Source organism: Arvicanthis niloticus, chromosome 6 (assembly GCF_011762505.2).
Source record: "Arvicanthis niloticus isolate mArvNil1 chromosome 6, mArvNil1.pat.X, whole genome shotgun sequence".
In the NCBI taxonomy this organism is placed as follows: Eukaryota; Metazoa; Chordata; class Mammalia; order Rodentia; family Muridae; genus Arvicanthis; species Arvicanthis niloticus.
This window is the reverse complement of record NC_047663.1, coordinates 21,481,856-21,509,759: the sequence shown is the minus strand read 5'-3', so window position 1 is coordinate 21,509,759 and position 27,904 is coordinate 21,481,856. Positions and strand designations below refer to the sequence as shown.

At 45.2% G+C, this 27,904-nt stretch overlaps 1 protein-coding gene across 6 annotated transcripts in view; it reads right to left on the bottom strand.

The window, feature by feature from the left end:
• Stat3 (signal transducer and activator of transcription 3) overlaps positions 1-27,904 on the bottom strand; it is a 49,149-nt gene that overhangs the window by 4,528 nt on the left and 16,717 nt on the right. For 3 of the 6 annotated variants that reach the window (XM_034505292.2, XM_034505291.2, XM_034505295.2), the window contains exons 2-21: positions 17,849-17,999; positions 15,358-15,502; positions 14,725-14,823; positions 12,520-12,615; positions 12,292-12,373; positions 11,894-11,988; positions 11,618-11,769; positions 10,414-10,572; positions 10,232-10,324; positions 9,571-9,630; positions 5,580-5,609; positions 5,394-5,487; positions 5,217-5,264; positions 2,939-3,022; positions 1,942-2,040; positions 1,671-1,806; positions 1,363-1,415; positions 1,039-1,133; positions 813-952; positions 204-416 (exon numbers count right to left, since the gene is read on the bottom strand). In XM_034505292.2, coding sequence (XP_034361183.1) covers positions 204-416; positions 813-952; positions 1,039-1,133; positions 1,363-1,415; positions 1,671-1,806; positions 1,942-2,040; positions 2,939-3,022; positions 5,217-5,264; positions 5,394-5,487; positions 5,580-5,609; positions 9,571-9,630; positions 10,232-10,324; positions 10,414-10,572; positions 11,618-11,769; positions 11,894-11,988; positions 12,292-12,373; positions 12,520-12,615; positions 14,725-14,823; positions 15,358-15,502; positions 17,849-17,976 — 2,101 coding nt within the window. In that variant the 5' untranslated portion in view covers positions 17,977-17,999. The remainder of the gene's footprint in view (positions 1-203; positions 417-812; positions 953-1,038; positions 1,134-1,362; positions 1,416-1,670; positions 1,807-1,941; positions 2,041-2,938; positions 3,023-5,216; positions 5,265-5,393; positions 5,488-5,579; positions 5,610-9,570; positions 9,631-10,231; positions 10,325-10,413; positions 10,573-11,617; positions 11,770-11,893; positions 11,989-12,291; positions 12,374-12,519; positions 12,616-14,724; positions 14,824-15,357; positions 15,503-17,848; positions 18,000-27,904) is intronic. The other 3 variants (XM_034505294.2, XM_034505293.2, XM_034505296.2) reach the window with 1 other exon arrangement.

Sequence of the window (27,904 nt, the reverse complement as noted above, 5' to 3'; positions counted from 1 at the left end):
ACTTCTAAGCTCCCCATGAGGCCTGATTCTGTTCTCCTCTTGAATCTTGAGTCAGTCACCCTGTCAGGGCACCCGATAACTGCTCTTTCCCATAAGAAGGAACCACCAGCCCCCACTCCCACAAGATACTCAAGGGTGTCTCTCCGCCAAGGATGTGTACTTTCTCACTAAGAAGGCAGGAAGAACCATGGAAAGTCAACAACTACCTGGGTCAGCTTCGGGGTGCTCCTGGCTCTCGGGCCGACAATACTTCCCAAATGCCTCCTCCTTGGGAATGTCGGGGTAGAGGTAGACCAGTGGGGATACCAGGATGTTGGTAGCATCCATGATCTTGTAGCCCATGATGATTTCAGCAAATGACATGTTGTTCAGTTGCTGCTTGGTGTATGGTTCCACAGACTGGATCTGGGTCTTTCCTGTTATGGACACAGGAAGGAGAGGTTATCCAGTCTGATATAATCTAGAGATTGCGCTGGAGTCTCTGAAGGCCCCACCCAGTGACTTGGAACCGTGGCAACATCCAGGCTGGCTCTTAGAGATCCAGCTGACTCATAGGCAAAACACTTTTCTCAAATGTATTAACAGGGTAGGCAGGAAAGGAAAGGGAATACAGAAGGAAGATTTAAATCACACTTTTCTACACAAATATTAACCAAATGAGCAAACAGAACAAACTGGCAGGCCACGGCTTCAGGAGGCACAGGCCCTCTCTGCCCTCCAGGGGGCAGTAGTACACAGAACATGGAGCAGCCGGGTGCTGCCAGTGGCCACCAGGTGGAGCAAGTGAGGCGAGGAGCAGTGCGTGTTCTTACCACTGATGTCCTTTTCCACCCAAGTGAAAGTGACCCCCCCTTCTTTGCTGCTCTCGCTGAACCGCAGTAGGAAGGTGCCCGGGGGCTTTGTGCTCAGGATGGCTCGCTCCCGCTCCTTGCTGATGAAACCCATGATGTACCTGCAGCCAACACAACCAGTCACGGGCTTGCTGGGAGCAGGTGACTTGGTTACACAGTGCAGCCTTACTGCAGAGTTCAACCTTACCCTTCATTCCAAAGGGCCAAAATATACTTTTTCACAAGGTCGATGATATTGTCTAGCCAGACCCAGAAGGAGAAGCCCTTGCCAGCCATGTTTTCCTGGAGAAAAAGAACAATGGGAAAGTCAAGACTGCCAGCATTCACCTTGCCTTTCCTGCCAGAGCCTTACTCCGCTGCTGACACCGTCAGGTTCCTATCCTCAGGCCACTCCTGATAGCTGCTGGGGAAAGGGCTCCTGGGCTTTGAGTATTCATGCCCCCCACAACCACCTTACAAATGAGCACTCCACCCCTGTCTCCTAACCAAAGGAATCAACAAGATCTCTTACTTTGCAAAATTTAGCCCATGTGATCTGACACCCTGAGTAGTTCACACCAGGCCCTGGACGAGGAAAAAAAAAAAAAAAAAAAAAAAAAAAGAATTTCAGCCATGACCAAAGTTATTTCTTAAGCAGAATTTACAAATATCTGTCATGTATTTGCTTTCAAAAAAAAAAAAAAAAAAAAAACCACCAGGATATATCCCAACTTCCCACCCTGGCCCTGGCATAGCGCCTTGCCCCTAGGCTGACATGGGAAACACTGCCTGAATGACCAACCCCCAGGCCAGACATGTATGAAGCTGTCAAACTCCCACCTAAGAGCTTCTCAGCCAGTGTGGTCAGCTGCTCGATGCTCAGCCCTCGCTTTGTGGTGGACGAGAACTGCCAGCTGAGCACCTCAGCCACTTGGTCCCAGGTTCCAATCGGAGGCTTAGTGAAGAAGTTCACGTTCTATTGAAAAGAACACATTTGTTCACTTGGATGAGAGAGTAATGCTGACAGCCTGTGCCTGGGGGGTGTAGGGGTGGGTGGGGTGGGTGGAGAAGTAGCAAGATTCAGGGATTTCAGGGGTGGGGGTGAACTCACCTTGGGGTTATTGGTCAGCATGTTATACCACAAGATTGATGCCCAGGCATTTGGCATCTGACAGATGTTGGAGATCACCACAACTGGCAAGGAGTGGGTCTGTAGAGTATGGGGACAGGTGGGAGCGCATCAGTGGGACAGCTGAGCTCTCATGGCTCCCAACCCTCCTCACCTGTATCTCAATTGGTTAGAATTAAAAATCAATGCCACAGCCACCCCTCATGCCAAGTGCAGACAGGAGGGAGAAAAGACCAGCCTGCATCAGGACTAACGTCTGAACAGAATCAGTGACTTACAAAATGTAACTTGTTCAAAGTCAGGCCCTAAAACTAACACTAACCCAAATTCTAAGGCTGACCCAGGCCCTCAGTCCCGACTCTCCAGAGACAGACATGGAAGGCAACCTCCGCAATTCAAACAGTCTGCATCTTTCCATCACTGAGGTGTTAGAAATCAAACACAAGGATGTCTGCTTTTCCAGGTCTAACATCGTAAGATCAAGAAAGATGGAAAACGGGCTAGAGAGATGCCTCAGCGGTTAAGGACAGACAGCGGTCTATCCTATTCTTCTAGAGGTTCTGAGTTCAATTCCCAGCAAACACAAACACATGGTAGCTCACAACCATCTGTAATGAGATCTGATGCCCTCTCTTCTAGTGTATCTGAAGAGAGCAACAGTGCACTCACATACAAAAAGTAAATAATAAAAAAGAAAGGAAGCAAGCTGGAAAACAAAATCTAAGTGACGGCTACTAAAACTCACTTGCCCAAACTTCATCAAACTGATTCTAAACAATCATTAATGCAGACTGTCATAGCAGGTACTCAAGCAAGACTTTACTCTTGGGGGCAGGGGCGACTCTCAGGGACTTTTCAGAGATGGATAGTGAGAAATAAGTTTAGGCTGGGCAGCCAGCTGCCATCCCAGCAGGCATTTCGTCCTGGCACCCTGCACGGGCACTCCCACGTGAGCTGCCTGCTTCTGTGAAGGCCTCACCTCTAGGTCGATCTTGAGGCCTTGGTGGTACACCTCAGTCTCGAAGGTGATCAGGTGCAGCTCCTCGGTCACAATCAAGGAAGCCTACAACAACAGCAAGGTCCCTTCTTCAGAGAAGGGCACTGACTTCTCAGCGCCAGCAACAAAATCGTAAGACAGATAAGGGCCTCAGTGCACTAAAAAGGTGGCAGCAGACACAACTGTCAGGGACACAACTCTTTGCCTTCTTTCTTCAACGCAAAGTCTCTCAAGGACATAACCATCAGCCTCATCTCTATTATGTACTACATAATACATAGTCATATTTTATAATATATACATTCAAGGCACACAGAGCAACAAAGCAGTGAACATCCAAGGATAAGCCACCCAGCTCATTTGGGGCCAGCGAGATGGCTCAGTGGGGCCGGCAGTGGTGGCGCACACCTTTAATCCCAGCACTTGGGAGGCAGAGGCAGGCGGATTTCTGAGTTCGAGTCCAGCCTGGTCTACAGAGTGAGTTCCAGGACAGCCAGGGCTACACAGAGAAACCCTGTCTTGAAAAAAAAAAGATGGCTCAGTGGGCAAGGGCATTTTGCCTGCCAACCTGAGCCTGATCCCTGGGACCCACTTGGTAGAAGGAGAAACCAAGTCCTGCAAGTGGTCCTTTGACCTCCACATTCACACCATGGCACATGTGTGACCATACACAAACACAGACAGGAAGGAAGGAAGGAAGGAAGGAAGGAAGGAAGGAAGGAAGGAAGGAAGGAAGGAAGGGGAGGGAGAGAGCGAAAGAGAAAGGGAGGGAAGGAAGGGAGGGAGAGGGAGTGGGAGTAGGGAGAGAGGGAGGGAGGGAGGGAAGGGGGATGGGAAGGAGTAAGGAAGGCAGGCTTCTTAGGTTTCTTCTCTTCTCTCTCCCTCCTTCCTTTCATATGCACTAGGGAGCAAACTTGGGGTCTCGCGCATACTAAGTACACCATGACACTAAGTTACAGCTAGCATTGCCATCTGGTCTAAGGACAAGCCATTACCACTGAGATTCCCCAGGTGAATTTTTTCCTTCTCTTGCAGTTTGCTGTTTCTTTGTCTCTGTTGTTTCTTAGCTCCTCCTAACTGTGTTCGTGGCTGTTTCTCCAAGAATATGTATTTCACACGGTGAACTGCACTCAGTATGTTCCTGCTCCTGGCCCCCCACCCCCACCTCTCAGCTTGATGAGGGTCTTTGGTCCTGTGCAGGTCCCAATTCTCCTTTCAGAGCTGAAGAGTATTCCACTGTGCCTACACCACAGCTCATAATCCCAGTGTTGAGGGATCTGGGCAGTGTCAACAGAGTGACCCATGGCTGTGATTTTGTTATCTGTCCCTGGTTCACCTATGCAAAGCTTTCTTTACTGTTAATTCCTGAAACTAGAACTACCGGTTTACAGGGTGTGCTCTTTTTATGGTTTACAGGGTGTGCTCTTTTTACGCCAAGTCACTTTCCAAAGTGACTGTGACAACCTTTTACTGCCACGAGCAGTCAAGCAATGCAGCCACCTGTCTGTACATGAATTAGTAATGAATTCTCAGGAATGAAATTCCAGTTCTTTTACATGTATGTGCTGAATGACAGAATAATCTCAAACTCACAATCCCCCTGCCTCAGCCCTTGAGTGCTAGGGGTTTTGTGGCTGTTTAACTCTGACTTGTTGACTTGATGCCTTTTGTCTCACCAGGCACTGAAGATGGAGCCAGCTGGCAGATAGTAGCAAGGGACTTTGGGAAGCCCCGGGCAATGTGGAAACTTCTTTTCTACCAAATGGGTGTGGGTAACAGCTCAGCGAGGGACTTCCCACTGCTGAAAGGGAGCCAACTACCCAACACTCAGGGAAATGGTCTTCACTAGGAAACTCCACAGCACCTGTGACTTCTGAGCATGTCACACTGGCCCAGAGTGACTGACTTTTCTAAATGACAAACATCTGAAAAAGTGGGTTAACGACTTTAATTCTGGATTGGAAGAGACAGAGAGAGAGAGAGAGAGAGAGAGAGACAGAGAGAGAGAGACAGAGACAGAGACAGAGACACAGAGAGAAAAAGAGAGAGAGGGAAGGAGAGAGGGAAGGAGAGAGAGAGACTGACAGAGACACAGAGAGAGAAAGAGAGAGAGGGAAGGAGAGAGAGAGACTGACAGAGACACAGAGAGAGAGAAAGAGAGAGGGGGGAGGTGAAAGAAAGAGAGAGAGAGAGAGAGAGAGAGAGAGAAAGAGAGAGAAGAAAACACTCCCAGTTAGCTTTTAGCCTGACCAAAACTTACATCACAATTGGCACGGCCTCCATTCCCACATCTCTGCTCCCTCAGGGTCTGGAAGAAAGGTAAAAGAAAAAGTGTCAGTTGAGGCTGTGTCAGGCTCTCCCTCTACCACTTGTCCTATGTGGGGACCCACGCCGTCCTCCCCATGCCCTCCTCCCCCTCCTCCCTCGGATGACCAACCAGGTGCTTGAACTCTGCAGACAGGCTGCCATTGTTGGACTCCTCCATGTTCATCACTTTTGTGTTCGTGCCCAGAATGTTAAATTTCCGAGACCTGAATCATGGGAGAAAAACCAACACACAGTGAGCGCCCAGTAGCCAGAGGGTAAAGTTGGATGAGAGAGAACAAAAGGCAGCTGAACTCACCCTCTGAGGGCGGCAACATCCCCAGAGTCTCTGTAAAGAACACAGACAGGGGTTAATAAAGCTGAAATTATAGACCCTCTTTCTTTCCAGAACCTACTCTGACTACCTGTTAACTACTCTGATGGAAAATGCCTTTAGATGTTCAGTTACGTTTTTGATGTGAAACAGAACTCTGTATGTACTTAAGCAGTACCTGAGCTGGGTGCCACCCCACAGCTTCCTCTCCTTCCTATGGAAACCTCCATTCTGCTCAGCAAGGGAAGGCAGAGCCCATCTCTCTTCAGGGAACCCTGATCACTGCATTCATCAGAGCAGAGGAAGCCACAGAGCAGGTTAAGACAGGGTCTGCCTTGTCTGTCTTGTTGTCTTTCCGACATAAGGCTCTGTGTGCAGCCCTCCTGGCTGTCCTAGAACTTGCTCTTTTGACCTGAACTCAGAGATCACCTGCTTCTGCCTCCTGGGTGCTGGGATTAAAGGCCTGCTCTCAGCTGGACTGCCTTGTTTCAATCAGACCAAGGAGGCAATATCCTAGGCTGCTCTTCTGTCCACATCCATGGAACAACCTGGAAGGGAACCTCTGTCTACAGGTGACACGGTAAGGATGGCATGGAAGATCCCGGGTTCCTGAAGACACCTGTGAGTCACTGACCTCATCCTTAGGTAGTTGCCCCAACTGCATTTCCAGTTACACAGGTTGTGATTTCCTTATTATCTGAGCCACGCTGGGTTTTCCATAAAGGTCTGTTGTTCCCGAAAACTAACACCTCCCACGACGCATGACCACTGCTGCCTCTGTTCTGACTAGGCCATCTTCTTATATTATGACATTTCTGTCTTTATCTTATTTCAGAATACTATTTTACAAGTTCTTCTTAGCCAGGCATGGCGGCACACACCTGTAATCCTAGCACTGGGGAGGCATAAGCAGGTAGATGTCTGTGAACTCAAGGCTAGCCAGGTTATACAGTAAGACACTCTCTCAAAATAAAAATAAATAAAATCTATTTTCCACTGCTATATATTTGCCTACAAATAGTATGTTTTGGTGGGTTTGTGGAAGAGAATTATTAACTTCAAATTAGTTCTCTTTCCATATATTATATTTTCAAGCATTACTATTTATTGACATCTTTATTTTTCAGTATTGGGTGAACCCAGAGCTTCGTGCATGCTAGCTAAGCATGCAACACTGAGCTGCATACACTCAAGCTTTTTTTACTTTCAATGCTTGAGGCAAATTGGTGAGGTTTTGCAAGGTTTTTGGAACACAGTTGTTCACAAAAAGAAGATCCCTGAATGGAGACATCTCTAAAGTCAAATGTCTGTCAAAGTTCTTGCTTCTCCATCCCTCATTTGAAAATAAGAGTTAGGTTTAAGAATAACTTGTTAGCCGGGCAGTGGTGGCGCACGCCTTTAATCCCAGCACTTGGGAGGCAGAGGCAGGTGGATTTCTGAGTTCGAGGCCAGCCTGGTCTACAGAGTGAGTTCCAGGACAGCCAGGGCTATACAGAGAAACCGTGTCTCAGAAAACCAAAAAAGACCTAATTAAAAATGGGCTACAGATCTAAACAGAAAATTCTTAAGAGAGGAAACCCAAGTGGCTGAGAAACAAAGAAATGTTTAACTTCCTTAGCATCAGGGACATGCAAATCAAAACTACCATGAAAGTCTACCTTATGCCTGTCAGAACAGTTAAGATCAACACAGGTGACAGCTCCTGCTGTCGAGGATATGAAGTAAGAGCAGCCATCACCTATTGCTGGGGGGAGTGCAAACTCATGCAGCAACTATGGAAATCAGTATGGCCGCTCCCCAGGAAGACGGGAATCAATCAACCTCAAGATCCAGTTATGCCACTCTTGGGCACATACCCAAAGGATGCTTCATCCTACCACACAGACACTTGCTCAATCACGTTCACTGCTGTTTTCTTCATACTAATCAGAAACAGGAAATAACCTAGATGTCCCTCAACAGAAGAATGGATAAAGAAATGTGCTAATTTACATACGGAATATTACTCAGCCATTAAAACAAACACCATGGAATTTGCAGGCAAATGGATGAAACTCAAAAAAAAAAAAAAAAAAAAAAAAAAAAAAAAAACATCCCGAGTGACCAGACCCAGAAAGATAAATCTGGTATGTACTCATCTATGTCTGAATATTAGCTGTGAAGTCAATGATAAGCAAGCTACCATCCATAGACGCACCGAGGATAGATACAGAGTCAGGAACTACAGAGAACAAATAGGTCTAACTAGGAAAAAGAAACAGAACGAATTTCTGGGTGGATGAGGGATCTGAAATTGGAGGAACAAATGGGAAAGCAGAGCGGGGGGGAGAGCTGGTGTGGAAGAAAATAATGGGAGACAGTAAAAATTACAGAGCATCTGTGGGGCAGCACAGAGGTCTAGATCTAGTCGAGTAGAAACCGCCTGAAATAGAACATAAGATGTACATAGGTGAAGGTGGTCTAAATTAAATCGCCAAATAATGGGAGAGAGTCAGGGTCCCAACTAGCCATCTCTTGTCACCAAATAAAGCCTCCAGTACTGGGTGGGGGTTACATCTAATTGAATTGTCAGCCAAAGAGGATCCCCAAACCACCCAGACTATTGTCAAGACCATAGGTTGCTTTCCACAGCTGCCAGCAAGGCCCCATTGTTGAAGATAACACCTACACAACTCACTGAACATGGGCACATCAAGCTGGGGCCTCCATAGAGCTTCCCCACTGTATGCCAGAGTCTTTGTTACAGGAAGGCACTCTGCATGCTATCAGAAGAGGGGTGTGAACACCAAGCCAGCCCCAAATGCTCTATCTCTGATAGTGTACCACCTGCAGGATATGCTAGGGCAATGGTGACACAAAGCTGTGGAAGTAACCACCAACAAGAGTGAAACTCCACGAGATGAAACTCATACCCAACAAGGCTTGGGTGACTAAGAACCAAGGACGTAGGGCAAAACTAAATAGTACTGATCTAAACAAAAAAGAACTGAAAAAAGGGAGAAAAAAAGATTCCTAATGACATTCTGCTATACTCATAGATCAGTGTCTTTGCTCAGTCATCATCGGAGAAGAGTCCTGCAGGAGATGAGAAGAAATACAGAGACTCACAGCCAGACGTGCAGAGAAAGACCCTGGAACACTCATCCCTAAATGGGATGTTTCCATCAAACCCTCCCCCCAGAGCTCAGGGAACGCCAAGGAAGAGGAACAGAAAGAATGTAAGAGCCAGAGGGGTTAGAGGTCACCAAAACCCACAAGGCCTCTAAATCACGGTGAGCGAAGCTCACATGAACTCAGAGAGACTGGAGCAGCATGCACGCCCAGGGACTGCGAGGGTCTGCACCAGGGCCTCTGTGCTAATATTGTGGCTTCCTGTGTAGTGTTCTCACGGGATTCCAAGGGTGCGAACTCGTGGGACTCTGACTCTTGTGCCTTCTCTCGGGTTCTTTTCCTTCTGTTGGTTTGCCTTGTCCAACTTGGATGTGATCGTCTTTGTTTTGCCTTGTTACATTTTATTTTGTTACATTAAAAAAAATGAATGAATGAATGAACAACATAAACCCAGCCACTAGGGTAAAAGATTAGCAATGGAACTGCTGGGGGAGGAAAATTGAGTTTCCTCTCATGGAACAGTACTAGCTTATCAACCACTCCATGCAGGTCTCATGTGCAGGACAGTTGACCGACAGATAACTTGCTATGCATGCTTTTATTTAGTCACAGTTTGGTGGTTTGTTTTTGTTTTGTTTTTTCCTTTTTTGGGTGTTGTATTTTGTTTTCAAAATTTTGGGGGGATTTGTTGTTGTACTGGGGTTCTGGTTCTTTTTTTCTTTTTTGAGAAAGAACTTAAAGTTTGGGTGGGTAGAGGAGGAGAGGATCCAGATGTACTTGGGGGAAGGGAAGAATATAAGCAAAGCATAATTAAATTTAAAAGCTGCTTTTAAATAATAAAGTTATATATATAAAGAATACTTACTTATCAATGCACACTTTAATTTTAAGCTGATAATTCAACTCAGGAAATTTGACCAGCAACCTATTAAAAACATAGTCAAGAAAAGTTAGTAGGCTCCCTACCATGATTCTCTTGTTAAAAAAAAAAAAAAAAAAAAAAAAAAAAAAAAACCCTAATACTTCAATTCTTAAGACATGAATATACTGTTGAACATGGTGGCACACACCTTTAATCCCAGCACTTGGGAGGCAGAGGTAGATAGATGAACCCAGAGGTTCAAGCCAGCCTGGTCTATCAAGAGAGTTCCAGGCCAGCCAGGGCTACACAGAGCCCTGTCTAGATGAAAAAAAAAATTATTTACAAACCCAAATTCCACTTCCACACAGAGTTGCTTTTGATATTAAAGCGGAACATTGACCCTTCAGCTAAGAAAGACTGACATGCCTAAGAATGTGAACCAAGCTGTAGGAGACTCACAGGAAGCTAATAAAAAGCATTTTAATACTTTTTTTTAATAATAGAAATACCACAGTTGTTCTGATCCAAGGTGAGGAGTGGGCTTCACCACTCACTGGATGGGGCCCTCAGCTACAGCATTACCAACTGTCCTTCCCTTAAAATCCTCATGGAAGAGGACTGGACATCAATCTAAACTCCACCCAAAGTGTAAGGACAGGCCCACCTGACTTTCGTGGTAAACTGGACACCAGTCTTGATGACTAAGGGCCGGTCCGGGTGCATGGGCATGCAGGGCTGCCGCTCTACCACGAAAGCACTAGAAGGGAAAAAGATGGCATCTCAGATGCAGTGGTGACCTGTCTTCTGCCTGTTCCTTGCTTCAGAACATCAGCTTTTTAAATTTACCTCTTCATTAAGTTTCTGAACAGATCCACGATCCTTTCTTCCAGCATTGGCCGGTGCTGCACGATAGGGTCCCCCTTGTAGGACACTTTCTGTTGTAGCTCCTCCAGTTTCTTAATTTGTTGGCGGGTCTGAAGTTGGGATTCTGCTAATGAAGTTATCCTGCCATAATGGAAGGAAGTTCCCAGTCACCTCTGTTGCCTAGCAGTGACCCCAGCGCTCAGGAGACGGAAGCAAAGGACCCTGAGGCAACCTTCCCATTGCAACAAAGAAAGGATGGAGATGGGTGGCTGCTACCTGCAACTGGACTTCAAGCCTCACATGCATAATCATGACATCACATGTATATTCATGACAGATGCCTACAGAATGGTTGTCACAAAGTCTGGTGACTTGCTGGTACTACTCAAAGATTAGATTTTCATTTTTTTATTTCATCTTATTAGTTTTATATATAGTCAGCTATTCTCCCCTTTGCAAATAACATATATTCTTTTAGATTATTAAAATAACTAAAATGGAGAATTTAGTGTTAAATACAACTGAAAGTATTATTTAAATTTAAATATCTTAAATGAGTGCTCTAAGCTTTACTTATTTATTTACTTATTTATTCTTTTTAATTAAAAATTTGTTGGCTGGGCAATTGTGGTGCATGCCTTCAATTCTAGTACTTGGGAGGCAGAGGCAAACAGATCTCTATGAGTTTGAGCTAGTCTGGTCTATTGAGCAAGTTCCAGGACAGCCAAGACAACATAGAGAAACCCTGTCTAAAAAAAAAAAAAAAAAAAGTTAAAATTAGGTAATGGTTTTAATTCTTGGACAAAACTTGAGTGTTTTAACTTAAGGCAGGCATGGTGATACATGCCTGTAATGCCAGATATTTGGGAAGATGAGGCAGGAGTATTGCAAATTCAAGGTCAGCCTGGGCTATATAGTGGGTATGAGGCCAGGCTATGCAGCTCAGTGAGATTCTTTCTCAAAGGAAAAAAAAAGGTGCCATCTTAGCAATAGTGACCAGTGCTAGGAGTGTAGCCCAGTGGTTCTAGCACACGTGTCTACTACACACACGTGTCTACCAACACACACGTGTCTACCACACATCCAGCCCAGCACTAAAAAGGAAAAACAAGAGCATGGGAAGGGAGCAGCCCTCCCTCTGCAGGCTCCTGACTCAAGAAAAGGAAGCCTTTCTTTCAGCTCTTACCAGTTTTCCAGACGGTCCAGGCAGATGTTGGGAGGGCCTCCGATGCACGCTATCTGCTGCCGCCTCTTCCAGTCGGCCAGCTCTTCATCAGTCAGTGTCTTCTGCACATACTCCATTGCCGACAAGAGCCCAGCGAGCTCACTCACGATGCTCTGTGTGGAAACCAAACGAAGTCAGAATACATTACCCCAGACCATGTCTAACCACAGTCTCTGGTCAGCTCTAGGGAAGGAACCCATCAGAAACTGTCTCTCAGGAAGTATCCAGATCACTTACTCTCCGCATCTGGTCCAGGGCTGTGAGCATCTGTTCCAGCTGCTGCATCTTCTGTCTGGTTACAGACTGGTTGTTTCCATTCAGATCCTGCATGTCTGATGGGAGGAGGAAAGACTTGAGCAGAGAGATTCCTCACAGCCTTCTAAATGAGGCTCTACACTGTGTGTGCACCTGTAATCCCTGCTACTCAGAGAGCTGAGGTAAGATGGTAGCAGGCTCACGGTCAGCCTGTGCTACATGGTCAAATTCCATCTCAAAAACTAATAATCCAAAGGTTGTCCTGTGAAGGGCCAGCAGCTCCCCTCCTACCATGAAGTCCCATGAATGAAGGCAGGTCCCGAAACCCAGTGACACGGCTTAGCCTTCTACAGACTTTAGTGTCTCTACCGCTCACTTGCCTCCTTGGCTCTTGAGGGTTTTATAGTTGAAATCAAAGTCATCCTGGAGATTCTCTACCACTTTCATTTTCTGTTCTAGATCCTGTTTAAACAAACACATAAACCAAAAACACAAGTAAAACATAGGTTACTTTTGGGAAAGGGAAAAGAAAGTTATGAAGGTAATGAAAGTGTGCACGCAGGACCACACTGCAGCCCGAGCACAGCTCCCAGGCAAAGCTTCATTACCTGCACACGTTTCCGGACGTCCTGAAGATGCTGCTCCAACATCTGCTGCTTCTCTGTCACTACGGCAGCTGTTGGGTGGTTGGCCTGGCCCCCTTGCTGCCAAAAAAAAAAAAAAAAAAGCCCACCAACCACACATGAATTTGTGGAAACCTCTCATCTGAGCTCTATACCAGCCTAGTACCACATGTTGAACTAAGATGTCTCACCCTTCAAGCAGCCCAAGGGTAAACTGTCAAAAGAACCAAAATCTAGAAAGGAGCTGGGGTACAGCTCAGTGCTGGAGATTCTGCCTAATTAAGTAAGGGCCAGTGCTGAGAGAATATTAATCAGTTAAGAGCCGATGCCAGCAGAGTGTAATATATTTCCATGGAAAAAAAACATTTCCCAAGGATTTTCTTTTTTCTTTCTTTTTTTTTTTTTCTTTTTTTTTCTTTTTTTTTTTTTTTTTTTTGTTTTTCGAGACAGGGTTTCTCTGTGTAGTTCTGGCTGTCCTGGAACTCACTCTGTAGACCAGGCTGTCCTGGAACTCAGAAATCCGCCTGCCTCTGCCTCCCAAGTGCTGGAATTAAAGGTGTGCCCCACCACCACCCGGCCCCAAGGATTTTCAAGATTGCATTTTCATGGCTTCTGCCAGAGAGAGGCCAATGCCTTAAGGAGTCATTTAGTATGCAAATGACCCACTTTGCAGGGAGCAGCAACAGACAGAAAAGATAAGGAGACACTCCAAGAACAAACAAGACTCCATGTCAGCAGCCCAAGGATAACAATGGCCATCTTAAAGAATGTGATAAGGAGAGATGTTATCCATCCAGTTTCCCAAGCTAGAAATGCTCACACCCATCACACTGGTCCAGGGTGCAAAGCAGGTTCCAACTGCTGGCTTTTTACTGTTTTGTTTTCTATTCTTTATAGACGTATTTACTTCATTATATGTGTATGGCTGTTTTACCAGAATGTGTGCACATGTATCCCATGTGTGCCTGGTGCCTAAATGGATGTTGGATTCCCTGGAACTGGAGTTATAGATGGTTGTGAACCACCTTTTGGGTGCTGAGAACTGAACCCAGGTCTGCTCTCCAGCCCAGCCCTTTGCTTCTACAATCTCTCACTTCCAGTCTGTTCTCTCCACTACCACCATAGGTCTCCAAAGTAGGTCTAAACAGGCATTTTAAAGACAGACTTTCTTCCCACTTCTGGTGGATGGCCAAACTGTAGAATACAAGCCTCTCTGAAGACTTGGAAAAACAATCCATCCACTAATTTTCCCTCAGGAGCGACCTTGACTGATGAAGACACACAGAAGACCTTCAAAGGGCCCAGCCCCAAAGCTGTGCTTCTCCTATCTCCTAAACTTGCCTAGGGCAAGAATGAAGGCTTCATCCCTAAAAATAACCTCTATGTTGGGCAGGCAGTGGGCTGGAGTCTCTTGAGCTCCATGCGGATGGCTAGGGAGGTGTGCTTTGACAATTTCCCAAGTTCTAACTCAGGGGTCAGGCACTGGGACCTGTGGACCAGGCATGATGGCTCACATGGAGGCTGAGGCAGGAGGATCTAGAATTTACCACACTGGGCTATGTATTGAGACCCTGTCTCAAAAGGAAGCCAAGCCTGGTTTCAAGCTTAAATCTCAATGACTAAAGCAGGGGCTGGTGTGGGTTTGAAAGGGCTCAGCCCACACAGAGTTCTAGGCAGCATGGCTATCAAACTGTAACTCTGTCTCAAAAGCTGAAAACGAAAACAAGAAAAGGGTGTGTGGGAAGTACGGTGTTGTCACCACAACTCCAGCACTTGGGTAGCAGAGGCAGGACAATTATCCCAAGCTGGAAGTCAGCTGTTCAGAGCAAGAGCCTGACTCAACACCACCACCAACAACCGGGGGCTGGGAGTGTGGCTCCGAGTGTGTCCACCATGCACTTGGCCTGGTTCTGCCCCTAGCACCTCATATATAGGATGAGCACCTCAACTCCCAGCACTCAGGAAGAGGAGGCAGAGGGATCTGAGCTCAAGTTCATCCTTGGTTGCAGCAACACTTCTGGTTAGGGAGTGCAATGGAGATCGTATGAAGTTTTTTGTCATTTTCAATGTATGTTTAGGGCTCTGATGTAGTCCAGTGACCCTCTCCTCTACAGATGCTTCTGTTCCAGTTATTTATATTTGCTTGCTCCCCAGTCCTCTGCTCCCGAATTTGCTTCTTCTCGGTCTCACCTGGGCTGCTGTGGCTGCCGTCTGGAGGAGGCGAGACTCTTCCCACAGGCATCGGGCCACAATCCGGGCAATTTCCATTGGCTTCTCAAGATACCTGCTCTGTAAGTAAGACCAAAAGAGAGTAGAAAGCTATAGCCAACTAAAGAGGTGTGGAGAGAGCTTGGCTAACTTGAAAGTTACTTCCTCAGAGTCTCCATGAAACAATAGAGCAAAGGCTTCAGCATCTGACTGAAATCCTTATGGAAAGGGAGGAGAATGTGGCCTCCAAGATGGCAGAAGCCAGAATCTTGAGTCCATCCTGGCATAGTATGTCATCTGGTTTTATAGGGAAGTGGCTGACTTTACCCAGAAATACCCAATTAATAGCTGACCTTTTAACATTTAGAACTGAGAGTCATATGCCTATGACAAGTAGGTGTTGTTAGTATGCTTTTATAACATAGAGTAACACTGAGCCATTGCTTACTGCTTCAACTGTAACATAAGAAGTGAATTTCCGGTAATGGTGCCCAGGGGCCAGTGTACAGGGAATTGAGAAGGAGCTAATTACTTCTCCTTTGATTTAGAGCCAGGAAGGAACACCAGCACTCCACTCTGTGGGGCCAGCGGCTCGTGCTCTGTTTCCCACCGCACCTGCAGGAACTGCTTGATTCTTCGCAGGTTGTGCTGATAGAGGACATTGGACTCCTGCAGGAATCGGCTATACTGCTGGTCAATCTCGCCCAGGAGGTTATGAAACACCAATGTGGCATGTGACTCTTTGCTGGCTGCATATGCCCTGGGAAGAGGAAGTGAATTGCAAGAGTGACTGAGACAGTCTTTTGTGAGAGCCAGGATGGTGGAGACAGGAGGATCAAGAGTTCAAGGCCAGCTTTTCCTACCTAGAGAGTTGCAAGCCAGTCTGGATGACCTTCTTTCAAAAGCAATAATAATAGGACTCTAAGACATATATACCCAGAATCCACCATCAAGGGGATGTTTTAACATCTGATATCATAACCCATTCATCACTTTCCATGGTCTCTTGCTCAGATCAACAATACCATCAATAGGTGGTATAGCTTAGTGACACACACTTGCCTAGTGTGCTCAAGGCTCTGGGTTTGATTCCCAGCATGGAAAAAAAAAGAGAGAGAGGTTAATAGGAGAATAATTCCAGATATTATTATTTATTCTTATAGTCTATTGGACTAAAATATTTGAGCAAGATACATAGAATGAGTCTACTATGGTGTAACATCTGTAATCTGAGAACTACTTGAGAGGCTGAGGCAGGAGGATTGTAAGTTGGAGACCAGCCTGGGCTATACAGTGAGTTCTAGGCCAGTTCTATGCTTTGTAAGACTTTGATTCATACATACATACATACATACATACACACACAAACCAGATCTTAGCATGGCAGCATGCACCTACAATCCTAATACTTAGGGGATAGAAGCAGGAAGATAAGTAGTTCAAGGGAGCCTCAGCTGAATGCAGAAAGTTCCAGGCTAGCCTAGACTACATGAGACCTTGTCTTAAAACAAAACAAAACAAAACAAAACAAAAAACCGGGGATGGCAAGATGGCTCTGCAGATAAAGGTTCTTGGTAGGGAAACCTGACAACATTAGTTTAATCCTTGGAAAGCAGAGAACTGACTCCATGAAGCTGTCCTCTGACCTCCACGTGCACACGGCGGCATGTCCACGCACTGCCCCAACACCAAATGCACACGACAGTAATAACCAAACAACAACAAGGAAAGGACAGCGACCATCTGGGCATTTGGCTCAACCTTAAGAGCAATGAGGACCTGAGTTCCCATCCACAGCACTCACATAAAAATGCCAGGTGTGCCCATGGAAGGTGGCAGATACATTATCAGTTTTGGTACTGTGTTTTTATGGGATTTCTGTGTGTCTCTGCGTCTATGGGTTTCTTTCTTTCTTTTCTTTTTCGTCGTCTTCTCTTGGTTTTTTTTTTTTTTGTTTTTTTTGTTTTTTTTTTTTTTTTTGTTTGTTTTTTGAGACAGGGTTTCTCTGTATAGCCCTGGCTGTCCTGGAACTTACTCTGTAGACCAGGCTGGCCTCGAACTCAGAAATCCACCTGCCTCTGCCTCCCAAGTGCTGGGATTAAAGGCGTGTGCCACCACCGCCCAGACAGAAATATATTTTTTTAAAAATCTATTTTCAATAAAAAAAGAAAGAGAGAGAGAGAGACAGAGAGACAGAGAAAGAGAGAAAGAAACAAAGAAAATAAATAAATGCTGGGCACAGTGGCACATGCTTGCAATTCCAGCACTGGGGCGTCAGAGATAGATCCTGAGGGTCTGCCCTAATTGGTGAGCTCCAGACCAAATGAAAGACTCAAGTCTCAAAGGACCCAAAAGGCATTCCTAAAGATGACACTTGAGGTTGTCTTCTGGCCTACACACACACACACACACACACACCTACCTGTGCCTGAATCTATACAAACATGCACATATACGCATAAATGTTCTGTTTTTTTAAAAAGGACAGATAAGGTTGTTTGCCTTAAATTGTAAGTCAACCCTGTGGTCAGTCAGATTAGTGTATATAGTGTATACAAAAGGCATAATGAGCAATGCCAGGCAGAGATGTTCTTCATCACCTCCTTGGCCACTCACCAAATCAGGTATCTACTCTGAAAGAAGTAGGTCAGGTGCAGACAGGCCTGAATACTAGTACTAAAGTGAGGTAAACAGCTGCCATTTCCTCTATGACTATTTCTCTCATCCCATGTCTCCTCTTTTACAGGAGAAGCCTTGTATGTAGTGGACCCTAACTTCTACCTGACATAGAATTTTCAGATTAAAAAAAAAGAAAATCTATTATCTCACTCTTAGAGAGTCAAAATGTGCAGAGATCTCACCAAGTAAGTGAGACACAAACCTGACTTCAAACGTTTACCAGCAAGGTTCAAAGAGGCCGCTGGCCATATGCACTTCGAGCAGGCACTTTCAGAGACTAAACTACCTCTGCTCTCCTAATCCTTCCCCAGCACCTGCCCTCATATGTCTTTGATGAAAGGGATAGTAAAGTGTGAACCCAGAAAAGGTTATGTCCCCTGGCTCAACCCAAACCCCCAACTCAGGGAGTTTCTCAAGGAGGACTCACCAATCTTGACTCTCAATCCAGGGAGCCAGGAACTGCCGCAGCTCCATGGGGAAGCTGTCACTGTACAGCTGGTGAAGCTGCTCCAGGTAGCGTGTGTCCAGCTGCTGTAGCTGGTTCCATTGAGCCATCCTGCCACACTCAGGGGTCACAACTGTAAGCCAAAATGTAAATATAATCACCACAAGCCCTCAGAGGCGATACAAAATCTGAAACTGTCCTGGTGGCTTTGAGAAGGACCTTGTAGTCTTTTGAATAATATGAACACATTCACAAGTCTTACCACCACAGCTCTGCCCACCCCGTGATGCTGGGGATAGAACCCAGGGCCTTGCACAAGCTATACAAGTTCTCCACCACTGAGCGATTCTCCAGGTCCTTGGTTTTCTGAAACAGGGTCTCAGGCTAGCCTTGCTATTTCCTACCTCTGCCTCCTAAGTGCTTGAATTTCAGGCATGAGCCACCACACAAGGCTGCCACACAATTCCTTCTGTTACAATTAGGTGCAACTCTAAGTTCTAGAATCCACTTTCAAACCAGGCACAGCGGTTCATACCTGTAATCCCAGCACTCCCATGATATCCTGACAGAGAGGTCAAGGCCAGCCTGAGCACCACCCCTCAACCCCACTTCCGCCACACACACACACACACACACACACGAAGAGAGAGAATGTGCTGGAGAAGTGGCTCAATTTGATGCACTTGTTGATCTTTCAGAGAACCCAAGTTCAATTCCCAGCACCCATATGGTGGCTCACAGTACCTTAACCCCAGCTCCAGAGGATCTGATCTAACATACTCTTCTGACCTCTGAAGGCACTGGACAGTCACATGGTACACATGCATACATTTGGGAGAAATACTCATTAAAATAAAACAAAATAAAAAATTAAAAAACAAGCAAAGAAACAAAAAGACTGACCAGGGCTGGAGAGATGAATCAGAGGTTAAGAGCACTGACTGCTCTTCCAGAGGTCCTGAGTTCAATTCCCAGCACCCACATTGTGGCTCAAAACTATCTGTAATGGGATCTGATGCCCTCTTCTGGTGTGTCTGAAGACAGCTATAGTGTACTCATATACATAAATCAATCTTTTTTTAAAACCTGACCAAATGACAACAACAAACCTATTATCTACCAGAGGTTAAGTGGGGTTAAACAAATGTTATGTGAGGTTGGTTTCTTTCTTCTGGATTTCTATTTCCTCATCTATAAAATGCAGATGATTACTTCTCTTTGGGGCCACTGAAGTAATATTCCTAAAGCCTCAACTAAGAATACAGCACCCAGCAGCCATCCGTCCAACACATATCAGTTCCTTCCCATATCCGCTGCATCCACACCGTCTGTGAGGCTATATAGAAAGTAAACCTGCACTGGCTCAGTCTGGCCTCAGGAGGACGGAGAGTGGCAGGCTTATGAGGATAAGTGCCATGTGCCTGGAATCCGCCCACGCAATAAAAATGAATTATTTATATATTTATTTTATAAATATGTTTTTATATATTTAGAATATATATATTCTAAATCTGAGGTTAAAGAAAAGGAGAGCTAAATACCACATAGACAAGTTGATCCTGAGATGGGAACCAAAATGCTCAGCGACAAAAATGCGACCCAGCTCTTGACAATCTCTCCAAGTAAGTATCTGGAGGTCTAAAAATAACCATGAGTAAGAGCCCACGATTAGGGAGTAGTATGTGTACAGCAAACACTAACTGGAACAAATGCCTGCCTGCTGGAGCGCATACTCCAGCCTGAAACCAAAGCTATTAGGGCCCTCCTCCATGGAGGGCAAGTCGGCATCAGCCTCTCCTAGGTGAGAAGCACTATGCTGCCCTGTGGTTTTCAGGATCTGATTTACATAGCAACCCATACCAATCTGAAGCTGGGAAGAAGGTTCAGTTAGTACCATGCTTTCTTCTCACAAGTGCTGGGGACCTCAGATTGGATTCCCAGAACTCACATATTAATAAAAAGCTGGGTGTGGTAGTACACACCCATAATGCCAGTGATGGCAAGATAGGAGGTGGAGACACGTGGACCCCCTGGAAGTTCAATGGCCAGTTAGTCTAGCCTACTTGGCAAAGTTTCAGGCTAATGAGATGCTGTGTCAGACAAAAGGTGAAGCGATGACATCCACAGTTGCCCTCTGATCTGTGCAGACATGTACCAACACATGCATGAACATGCACACAAAGAAACACAAAAGAAAATCTGTATGACAATTTATGTAAACATCACTGCACAGGACTGCACTGAAAGATTGCACTGTTCAGCATGGAAGACACCAACCACATGTGGCCACTGAGCAATGGAGATATGCATGTTCACACCCATATATGCATGTTCACACCCAGATATGCATGTACACACCCATATATGCAGCATTTGAAAGCAGTGAGAGAAATCAATGTGTAAATCTCAATGCTGAAATATTATTTTAGAAATGTTAGGCTAAATACATTATTAAAAATATTCTATTTTTTTTTTCGTATGGTTACTAGAAAATTTAACAGGCCAGATGTGATGGCACATGTCTTTAATCCTAGTACTTGGGAGACAGAGGTAGCCAGATATCTATGAGTTCGAGGCCAGCCTAGTCTACATAATGAGTTCCAGGGAAGCCAGAGCTACACAAAGACCCCATCTAAAAAATAAACAAAACAAATAAAAACACCAAGAAAAGAAAATGTAATAATACATGTCACCTGATTTATATTTACTAAAAATAAGGACACTGTGGCTCTGGGCCACATTGTGAAAAATGCCATGGTCGTAATTAAATCATCTGCTTGAAATAGTAAATTCCAGTGCTATAAATTAATTACAAAATCAGACTATTTCATCATTTATCTTGGACACAGATGCAGAACCAGTCCCAAGATAAAATCATAAAAACACACCCACTGTACCTACTCTGTCACAGATGAATACTCAAGTCGGGTGCACATTTTCAAGCTAACAAAAAAAAAAAAAAGCTACATTATCCACAGCTGACTTATTTCTAGTCTATAACTCAGAAGCTTGTTTCACTGTTGATGTCAGTGTTTTTAGCTGGTAAATAGTATAATGGCTTTTTCTTACACCAGACACTGGCTTGTGCCTTTTTCCAATTAACTGAACCATCAAGAATGACTAATTTTTGTGTTTTGTTTTGATCTAACCAAGGTAGGTAATACTGCCAAACTAGTTTACAAGAAGGAAAATTATCCTACGTTAAAGGCAAAGAGCAGGTGTTGTTTCTAGGAAAGTATGGGTGTTTGGGTGACATGGTTTAGCTCTGAGTGTCCAATAGCAGTGTCCTCATATGCTGCTTAACTGCAAATCATGCTAATTAACAGAAGACTGGGGCAATGGGACTAAATGTTCTCCACAGACCGTTAGAGATAACCAGCCCAACTGTCTAGGAAAACCACTGCCGCCTGGCTTTGCTGTGTTTGTTTTCCTGGAAAACATTTAAAAAGAAACACTTTACAACCCCAATTCTGTTTTTCAAATTACAAACCGATTTGAGACGCTGGGAACATTGCTTAGCGGCACAGTGCTTACCCAGCATGCTCAGTTCCATCCTCGGCATCACGAACACCAACAAAAACAACTTAATCTGATCCACACTACTATTTTTTTTAAGCATGCTATGGCTATGTAGTCTAGGCTGGCTGACCACCCTGTCTCAGTCTGAGTACCAACACTGGAAGGGTACACACCATGCCGACTTCCCTAAGTTCTAACTTTTGTCTTAAAATCACTTGAAGCCTGTGCTTTAATAACCAATTCATTGGAAAAGCCAGGACAAAAAAAAAAAAGTGTTCTACCCAACAGTTTGAATGTCAAGTACCGTCCTGGGTGCCAGAGTAGAAGTCAAGTCACTGCTCCAGTGGTGGATTAGATGATATAGGCTTGCTGCTCTGCAGGCTTTCATGAGGCTTGGGTGAGCGGAACATCATTGCAAATGTACAGAGGAAAGGTAAAGTGTGTGTGGTCCTTTGAATGAGAATGCCACTCATATGTTTGAATGCTTCCATCAGTGGAAGTGTTGGGGAAGGATTAGGAGGTGTAGCCTGTTGGAGAAGGTGTGTCACTGTAAGGCCTTATCTTTCTCTGCTTGCTACCTGTGGGTCAAGGATGTAAAGTTCTCAGCTATTGCTCCCTTGCCTGACTGCTTCCTGTCATGATGATCATTGATTAGCCCTTTAAAACTGTAAGCAAGCCCCAAATTAAAGGCTTTCTTTAGTAAGAGTCGTTTGGTCATAGGTCTCTTCACGGCAACAGAATAGTAACTAAGATGCTGGGATCCTATTTTCTTTTTTTTTAAGGGATTTATTTTTATTTTATGTATATAAGAGTTTTGCTTGCATATTATGTATGTGCACTGTGTGTGTGTGTGTGTGTGTGTGTGTGTGTGTGTGTGTGTGTGTGTGATGCATGCGCACTAGCAGAGGCCAGACAGGAGCACTGAATTCCCTGAAAGTAGTTACAGATGGTTGATGAATGACCATGTGGGTGCTAGAAATTCAGCCAGTGTTCTTTGCAAGAGCAGTCCGTCAACTGACGAGCCATCTCTCCAACCCCCAATGGTCCTAGTTCTGATAACTCAAGAGAATAGGAAAATGAAACAGCAAGTCACCAAAGCCTTCTAGACCTCTCCGAACAGCAATTTCTTAGCTCCGTGGGGAAAACCTACCAACAGTAAGTCATAGGGAAAATAACTCCAGTCTAATGAGGAACTTCTTACCAGAAAGATTACCATTAAAGTAACAGTCCTCATTTGTATAGTTCAGTCTAAAGAAACCGAGGGAGCCATAGGGGACTGTTGAGGCCCACATTCTGCCTCAACACTTTGCCTCAACACTTTTGGGGCTAAGTGCTCTGGTCAAGAGAGAGTGTGGCTCTTGGGGCAAGAGACGCGAAGAATGGAGACAAGACAGGGTGTGATTCAGTCTCTTCTATTTTCTCATGTCTCTCTTCTTGAAGGGAATTCTGAGGTATTTATATACACAAGCAGGAGAACACAGGTGAAAACATTTTACCACGTGCACCATACAGCTGAGGTCACTAAACAACAAAACAAGCTATGTAGGATAAACAAGATATTTATCAGAGTGTGCTTCAGCTGTTATAGGCTTTTGAAAACCAAGTCTTTCATCAGGGTATATGGTTCCAGATGGCTGCAAAGTTGATCTAGCCGCTTACTACTAAAGTCGGCTCCCAACAGGGGACCACACATAGAAGGGGTTCACCACACAACTTCCTAAACTTGCTTATCTTGACGTGTATTGCACATACATGAACCAGTGAACCTGAAATGGAGGATGTAAAGGATGAAGAGATAACTTAAAAATCCACAACAGAAAGTGATGCAGAGACATGTCTGAAGCAGAGTGTGATGAGACTCCCCTTTAATCTCAGCACTTGGGAGGCAGAAACAGCAGGCTCCAGAGTTTAAAGACTGCCTCAGCTACATAGTAAGTTCAGTGCCCACCTGAGCTATGTGGGACCCTATCTTTGAAAAAAAGGACAATTCCTGTTCTATTTCACAGTGTGTCAAGTCTTCTTTAGGGCCACATATGTCGCTCTGGCTGACCTGAAGTTGGATGTGTAGAACAGACTGGCCTCAGAGTCACAGAGATCTGCCTGCCTGGCCTCCTGGGTACTAGGATTAAAGATGTGATTCACCACTTCCTCTTCACTTCCAGCATGTCAGGGGAGGAGGGGAGAGGGAGAGAACACAAAACAAATGATGCATTAACCACTGCTGAGGTTCACGTGCCTATGTACTGTAATGCTGAATACTGGCCCCAAGGTCTGGTTGCCCAGGGATGAGGAAATCCTCAGGTACACCAAGTAATGTTATATAACCTTACTTCTTAGTTTAAAACTATTGGTTGACTAAAGATGCCTGCGGCCCATAGCTGGGCAGGAGAGAGGTAGGTAGGGTTTCGGTTCCCAGGCTTGGGGTCAGAGAAAGGACCATGGAGGAGAAAAGAGAGAGAAGGTAAAGAGAGGAAGACGCCATGGGGTAAGGGATTGGGAGATCTGGCCAGCTGGAGTAAGAGCGGCCCAAGTGGAGCATGGCAAGTCCTATCTCAGGGTTATTTGCCCAAAAGTAGACAAACAGCCATAGACAGTTGATATCTGCTCAGCTTTAGTGTTGTCTAAGGCTTACAATAAATATAAAAGTTTTGTGTCTTTTATCTGGGAACTAAATGATCTACAGCAGAGTAGAAACCACCAATTGAGATTAAATATTTACTAAAACAATCCAGAGCTCATATGAGATATGCACCATATTTGATTTCAAATAGTGCAGATAAAAGGAGCCAGAGGACAGCAAACCTTTAGATTGAAAGTGACACAGCCAGACAGACTTTGTCAACCACCATACATATGGTTGGAGCTGCCTCTAGCTCTAGAGCAAAAGCAACAAGAGACTAAACTTGTCTGTAAGGTCCCCTTCCCAGGCTGTGATCCTTCCACTCTCTCCACGACGCTTGACCGCTGAACAGGCCTTCTCTTCAGCAGAACAGGGACTATCCCGCCTTGGAAGGATGGTTCTAAACTTAAGTGACGTCACAGGTAAACAGTAGCCTTCTGATGGCGTTTGTTTCTGTGCTGCTCCTTCTGAGTCTGAGACCCTTTCATCAGCATTTAACATGAATTCCATTTCTCAGTGCCCCAGGGAGCCAATGAGCTACATCAGTTCATGCAATTACCTAGGTGTTACCAAAGATAATCACAGAGCTTTTCCTGATATGGGGAAGCATGTGCATTATAATGGACCCTTCTGTCATATCCTGGAGGTGGAGTGGGGTGGGGTGAAGTACATCTGATGACTGCACCTCAGGACAGAAGATGTCCGATGATCAATCTCTCCATACATATTTTGTACAGGATAGCTCTAGGCCTAACAACATTAAAGATGAAAATGCATGCTTTCAATTCCAGCCCTTAGAGCTTAGATGTGGGAAGACCAATTTAAGGACATCCTCCACTAAATGGTGAGTTTGAAGCCAGCCTGGACTACACTAGACCCTATCTTAAAACAATCACCACCAACATACAATGAAAAAACCCAATAAATATATTCAAAATAAAAAGATGAATGTCAAGAAGAACCTTGGTTGAAGAACAATCCAAAAGCTGGAGGTGTAGCTGAGTTGGTGAAGGGATTGCCTAGCACGTATGAGGGCCTGGGTTCCACTGCCAACACCACATAAAACCAGGCATGGCATGGCGATATGCACACATAAGCACTCAGGAGATAGAGGCAAAAGCACTGAAAGTTCAAGGTCATCCTTATTATACAGTGAATTTGAAGACAGCCTGGGCTACATGAGACTCTGTCTCAAAAAAAAAAAAAAAGGGTGGGGGGAAGCAAACCAGTGTCTATAGCTAATACTATATGGAACCTTCATCTCATCTTTGTGTTAACCCTATGGTGATGGTGATGGTGATGTTCGTTGTCCAGAAGACGATCTTCAGAGAGTTAGCCCTCTCCTCCCACTATGTGGGTGGTGGGGATCAAATGTAGGCTGTCAGGCTCAGCTGCAAGCATCTTTACCTGCTGAGCCATCTCACTGGTCAAGACAATATTTTATCTTCATTTTATAGGAGAAATGAAGGCACAGAATTTCATATGATTTATTCAAGATCTCACAGGCAGTAATGGCATGGAGCAACACCCTAACTGCAACCTGCTGTCCGAATTCCTGGGGTTTCAGATCTGGGAATTTTGTAAGTGGCCAAAATTCAAGCACAGTGCTAAGCCAAAGAACTTTTCTAGAGTTCCAGCAGATGTACGGTGCCCGAGCCAAAGTGTCTGTTAGTCCTGCTGTGCCTGGCCATGTCTGGGAGGCCACAGTAATTGTGTAGATCACAATTTAAATGGAGTTCTAACTTAAGAGTGTCCATTTATGCTTTTAATCCCAGAACTTGGGAGGCAGAGGCATAGAGGACCTCTGTGATTTCAAGGCCAGCCAGGTCTATAGAGTGAGTTCCAGGACAGTCAGTGCTGAGAAGCCCCGTCTCCAAAAACAGATCTCTTAGCTATAACTTCAGTGGAGATGGCAGGAAGGCTTTGAGATGAACATCTACAGATTAAGTGGGAGAGCTCACGCTTAGAGACTGAACAGCAACAGTGACAGAGAATGGGAGAGTACGGAGCAGCTGCCTGGTTCCTGCTCCTCTGCCACTTAGATGGGGATGCTCTCCCTGGAGGTGCACAGCCATAATGCAGACTCCAGGAGGGCAAGAGGCCGCACAGCCTCTGAAGCTGTTTCAGCTCCACTCGCTTAAGATGCTGAGATTGCTGCATCCCAATAATAAACGTGCACTGACACAAAGCAAGTTGACATTTAACCAAAAAGTGTACGATGTCGAGTCTGTACTCCAGCTGTTTCTAACACACTCCTGGGCTTCTACAAAAACACATTTTAACTGTTTCTGCACATCTACTTGCATCCCTCCAGGCTTTCTGAAGAGTTGCCATCCGTTTCCATAAAGGCACTGACAACTTTTTGCTCTGAGACTAAAAATTTCATAGTTGATGAACTATGAAAGCAAGAGACTCTGGGCCCTGACTCCCCTCCGAGACGCATGCCAGCTTCCAGCCTCCCCAGGCCTCTATTTCCTTATGCAGAAAAATGGAAGACAGCTGTACTCACTTCACAGGGTTAGTGTCAAACCTGACTTAAAGCACACAAAGCTATCGGACACAGCAAACACGCATGACAAGATGGCCCCGTGCTTGTCTGGCTGCCACCTGCTTGCTGGCTACACTCCTTCCTACACTCACTCAGCCATTCTAGCTCCTGTTCATGGGCCTTCATGTGTGCATACTTGCTTTCAGTATCAGGAGACCCATGGCTTGCTTCAACTCCTGTATTCTAAGGCCCATGATGACAGGAAGAGCCTTGGCTTCGACTCACTAATATGTCCCCTCCCCAGCATCCAGCATAGTGTCCAGTTCATAACAGATGATCAGAAAGCATGTGTGTAGTAGAACTGATGAACTGTTGAGTGAATTACTCTGTACTAAGGGGACCACATTCTCCCAGGTGAGGGCAAGATCCAGCAAAAAAAAAAAAAAATTTTTTTTTAACTGGGAAGGCCAACTCTTCCTGTTTTGCTGTTTGGAAAACTCAACAACCTTTTAGGGATCTTTAAACAAGAGAAATGTTACTCAATCCAAAACCAAACATTTTAGGCCTGAGGAGATAACTCTGTGTGGGCTTGACATGTAAGCATAAGGACCTATGTTTGGGTCCCAGCACCTGCAGAGTGGGCATGTGAGCCAGTGCTAGGAAGGTAGAGATACAGAAGCTGAAAACTGATAAAGGAAACGTAAATTTTGGAATCTTGAAGTCATAAGCCTATGATATAGCTCAATGCTTACTGGAGAAAAGAAAGAAATATGCCAAAAGTATTCAGGTCACCTTCCCTTTACGTGACCCTAAGGAAGTCCATAGTTACTTCAGCACAGGCCAATGTGGGCCAAGAACCTATATGTTCATACCTGTAATATTGGCACTCAGAAAGCTGAGGCAGGAGGGTGGCTATGAGTTCAGGAACAGCCTGGATTACAAAGTAAGACTTTGCCTCAAAAAGGAGGAGAAAAGAAAGGAGAGGAGGAAGGAGGGAAGGAGGAGGGAGGAAATTCTTCTCTTGGGTGTATATGGTGGCACACACCTGCTCCTTTCCCTTAAAGTCACCGTGGATTCATAGTAGAGCCTCACACCCAAGCATCCTGTGGTGGACGGATAACCTGTCCTCTTCATCCTTGACTCCTCTTTCCCTGGACCTGGCTAAAGCCATCCCTAGCCCAGCACCACAGATAGGCTGAAAGTGTGGAATGAACTGTCTCATTTGTAGTGCTGAGGAATTAAACCTGACATTTGAGGGTTTGGGGGAGGAGGTATTGTTTTTAAACAAAATCTCACTAAATTGCCCAAGCTGGTCTTGAAATCACTCAGTAGTATAAGCAGGCCTTAAATTTGAGATCCTCCTGCCTCAGCCTCCCAAGTAGCTAGGATTTCAGACCTGTGCCAGGAGGCC